General features: G+C 44.4%; 1 protein-coding gene across 1 annotated transcript; it reads left to right on the top strand.

The window, feature by feature from the left end:
* The first annotated feature begins 1,105 nt into the window (after nucleotides 1–1,105).
* Nucleotides 1,106–2,371, top strand: LOC136471743 (uncharacterized). The gene has a single exon (XM_066469502.1). The coding sequence runs from the start codon at nucleotides 1,106–1,108 to the stop codon at nucleotides 2,369–2,371; it is 1,266 nt and encodes a 421-aa protein (XP_066325599.1).
* Nucleotides 2,372–3,033: the final 662 nt, after the last annotated feature.

Genomic DNA, 3,033 nt, shown 5'->3' with positions numbered 1-3,033 from the left:
ACCCTGTCCGCCGTCCGCATCCGCCGTCCGCCATCCCTAGGGTTTAGCGCCAGTGAGCCGCCATGGATCCGCCGCCGGCAAAGCGAGCCGCCACGGATTCGCCGCCGGCAAAGGAATCCGGGCGACGCCTTCCCGGTAGAGGAGGGAACGCTCGCCAACATCGGCTCGGCATGAAGAATGCCGCCGTGCCTGCGCCACCACTGGTTCCGCCGCCGGCGCCGTCGATTTCGTCCCCAGCTGCGCCGACTGCAACGCCAGCCGCGACGACCCCCACCCCTGCTGCGTCGACTGTCGGCCCTACTATGCCTAGCTCCTCCTCTACTACGCCGACATCCATTGTGCCGCCATGGACACCGCAAGGAGCAGGATGGGGCGCCATTCCCCCAAATTTGGCATCTGCAAACCAACAATGCCCAAATTCATGGTAACCGTTTGATTTCAATCTGTGCAACTAGTTCATTCTTTCTAAATTTTGTACCAATCTTTCTTTATTTATCTGTGCAACTAGTTCATTCTTTCCATCTGCAAACCAACAATGCCCAATCTTTCTTTATTGTGACTAGGCCAAGCAAACATTTTTTCTGAATTCTGTACCTAATACATAACCAAGTAGCAGTACTTTCATTGTTGGCGACAAGAGCCATCCAAGGACAAGAGAAACATATGGAAATCTCCATGCATTTTGTAGTCAAAACTTTATCCTGACCAACAGTCCAACACATGTTCAGGATCTATCCGCCAGGTGGTTTTCTAAATATGATTAATCAACAAGTCCAAGGAGAAAATTTTCATTTGGTTGGTCACACTATGACCTTCAATCCAATGTCTCCACCACCACCACCAAATGCGTATGGAACAGGAACTTCCCAACGTGTGAAACAAGGCTCTTCAATAAACAATACGGTGCATATTGACATTGACAAAGAGGAAACCAATGAGGCAAAAAGGTGAGGAAAGAAAAGATTTTGGACTCATGATGAGGAAACAAGACTGGTAATCACAGATTGCAGTGCAGAACTTTGAGGTAACTTATGCATCTTTCACATCTCTACGCCGTCTCTTTTCCTTACCTCTTGTATTCACTATTTTTTTATGTTCTCCAAAGATGTCTGAGGAAAATGACAACCCTGATGGAAGCCAACATCCTCTATCCTCGTTGGATGAATTCCTTGCTGAGGGTCAAATCATAGATGATGTTCTCAATCAAGCTACGGTGCTCATGCAGTCCACCATGGAAAGTCTTCAAAAAGATGCTACTGATCATCGATTCAATCTGAGGAAGCACATCAAGAGGCCACGAGAGGAAGCACATCAAAAACTAGTGAATGATTATTTCTCAGAAAATCCTCTTTATCATTCCAATATTTTTCGTCGAAGATTTCGTATGTCTAGGCCACTTTTCCTTCGCATTGTTGAGGCATTAGGCCAATGGTCTGATTATTTTACTCAAAGAGTGGATGCTGTTAATCGGCAAGGGCTCAGTCCACTACAAAAATGTACTGCAGCTATTCGACAATTGGCTACTGGTAGTGGTGCAGATGAACTAGATGAGTACTTGAAGATAGGAGAGACTACAACAATGGAGGCGTTGAAGAATTTTGTGAAAGGTGTTAGAGAAGTATTTGGTGAGAGACACCTGAGGCGCCCCACTATGGAAGATAATGAACGTCTACTCAAACTTAGTGAGAAACGAGGTTTTCCTGGTATGTTTGGCAGCATTGACTGCATGCATTGGCAATGGGAAAGATGCCCAAATGCATGGAAGGGTCGGTTCACTCGGGGTGATCAGAAAGTGCCGACGCTGATACTTGAGGCTGTGGCATCACATGATCTTTGGATTTGGCATGCGTTCTTTGGAGTAGCGGGTTCTAACAATGATATTAATGTTTTGAACCAATCCACTGTCTTTATCAATGAGCTAAAAGGACAAGCTCCTAGAGTCCGGTACATGGTAAATGGGAATCAACACAACATTGGGTATTTTCTTGCTGATGGAATATACCCTGAATGGGCAGTGTTTGTTAAGTCAATACGACTCCCTATCACTGACAACGAGAAGTTGTATGCACAGGAACAAGAAGGGGCAAGAAAGGATATCGAGAGAGCCTTTGGTGTATTGCAGCGGCGATTTTGCATCTTAAAACGACCAGCTCGTCTATATGACCGAGCTGTACTCCGTGATGTCGTGCTAGCTTGCATCATACTTCACAATATGATAGTTGAAGATGAGAAGGAACAAGACATTATTGAAGAAAATCTAGATCTAAATGTGCCTCCTAGTTCATCAACGGTTCAAGAACCGGAATTCTCTCCAGATCAGAATGTTCCATTAGAGAGAGCTTTAGAAAAAAGACACTTCTATTCAAGATAAATCGGCTCATCGCCGACTTAAGAATGATTTGGTTGAACATATTTGGAATAAGTTTGGTGGACGTGCACATATATCTGGTACTGGTGACTATCTTATGCATTAAGAATTGTAATCTATTGTAGTTAGTTATAAAGCTTAAGAATTTAACTACTTCATCTGTGATCTGATCATGCACTGTTTTTTGTGAAGCCTAAGAGCTCATGCTGAACATTTTTTTCTTTCTACAGGCTGAAACCAAGGCTGAAGGCAAATCTGAAACCAAGGCTGAAGGCAATCTGATCCTGCAGTACTGAACGTATGGGGTGCAGAGAAGAACCAGTGAGAGGCCGTGTGCAAGGCTGATGGCTATCTGAACTTTTTTTATCTATATGTCTTAGTTTACTATCTAAGTTCCAGTCATATGCTCTAGTTATCTCTGAACAAGGTTGAATGCTGTTGTTCCGTTTATCTGGCCGTGTGCAATGCTCTAGTTATGAGAGTGCAATGCAAAGAACTAGGCACATGTGCTTCATGTAGCCATGTAGGCAAGGGAAACATTGGGAACCACAATATTTGATCATCTCCAGGGCCTTGTTGATCATCTCCCGGAGGGTGTAGCAAGTCTGCCCTGATAGTCTCAACTTGATACACGCATGTTCAAGCTTCAAAAAGTACATCTTCTT

The sequence above is a fragment of the Miscanthus floridulus genome, chromosome 1 (genome assembly GCF_019320115.1).
Source record: "Miscanthus floridulus cultivar M001 chromosome 1, ASM1932011v1, whole genome shotgun sequence".
Classification (NCBI taxonomy): Eukaryota; Viridiplantae; Streptophyta; class Magnoliopsida; order Poales; family Poaceae; genus Miscanthus; species Miscanthus floridulus.
The sequence above is the reverse complement of the archived record's forward strand: the minus strand, read 5'-3'. Positions and strand labels throughout refer to the sequence as shown.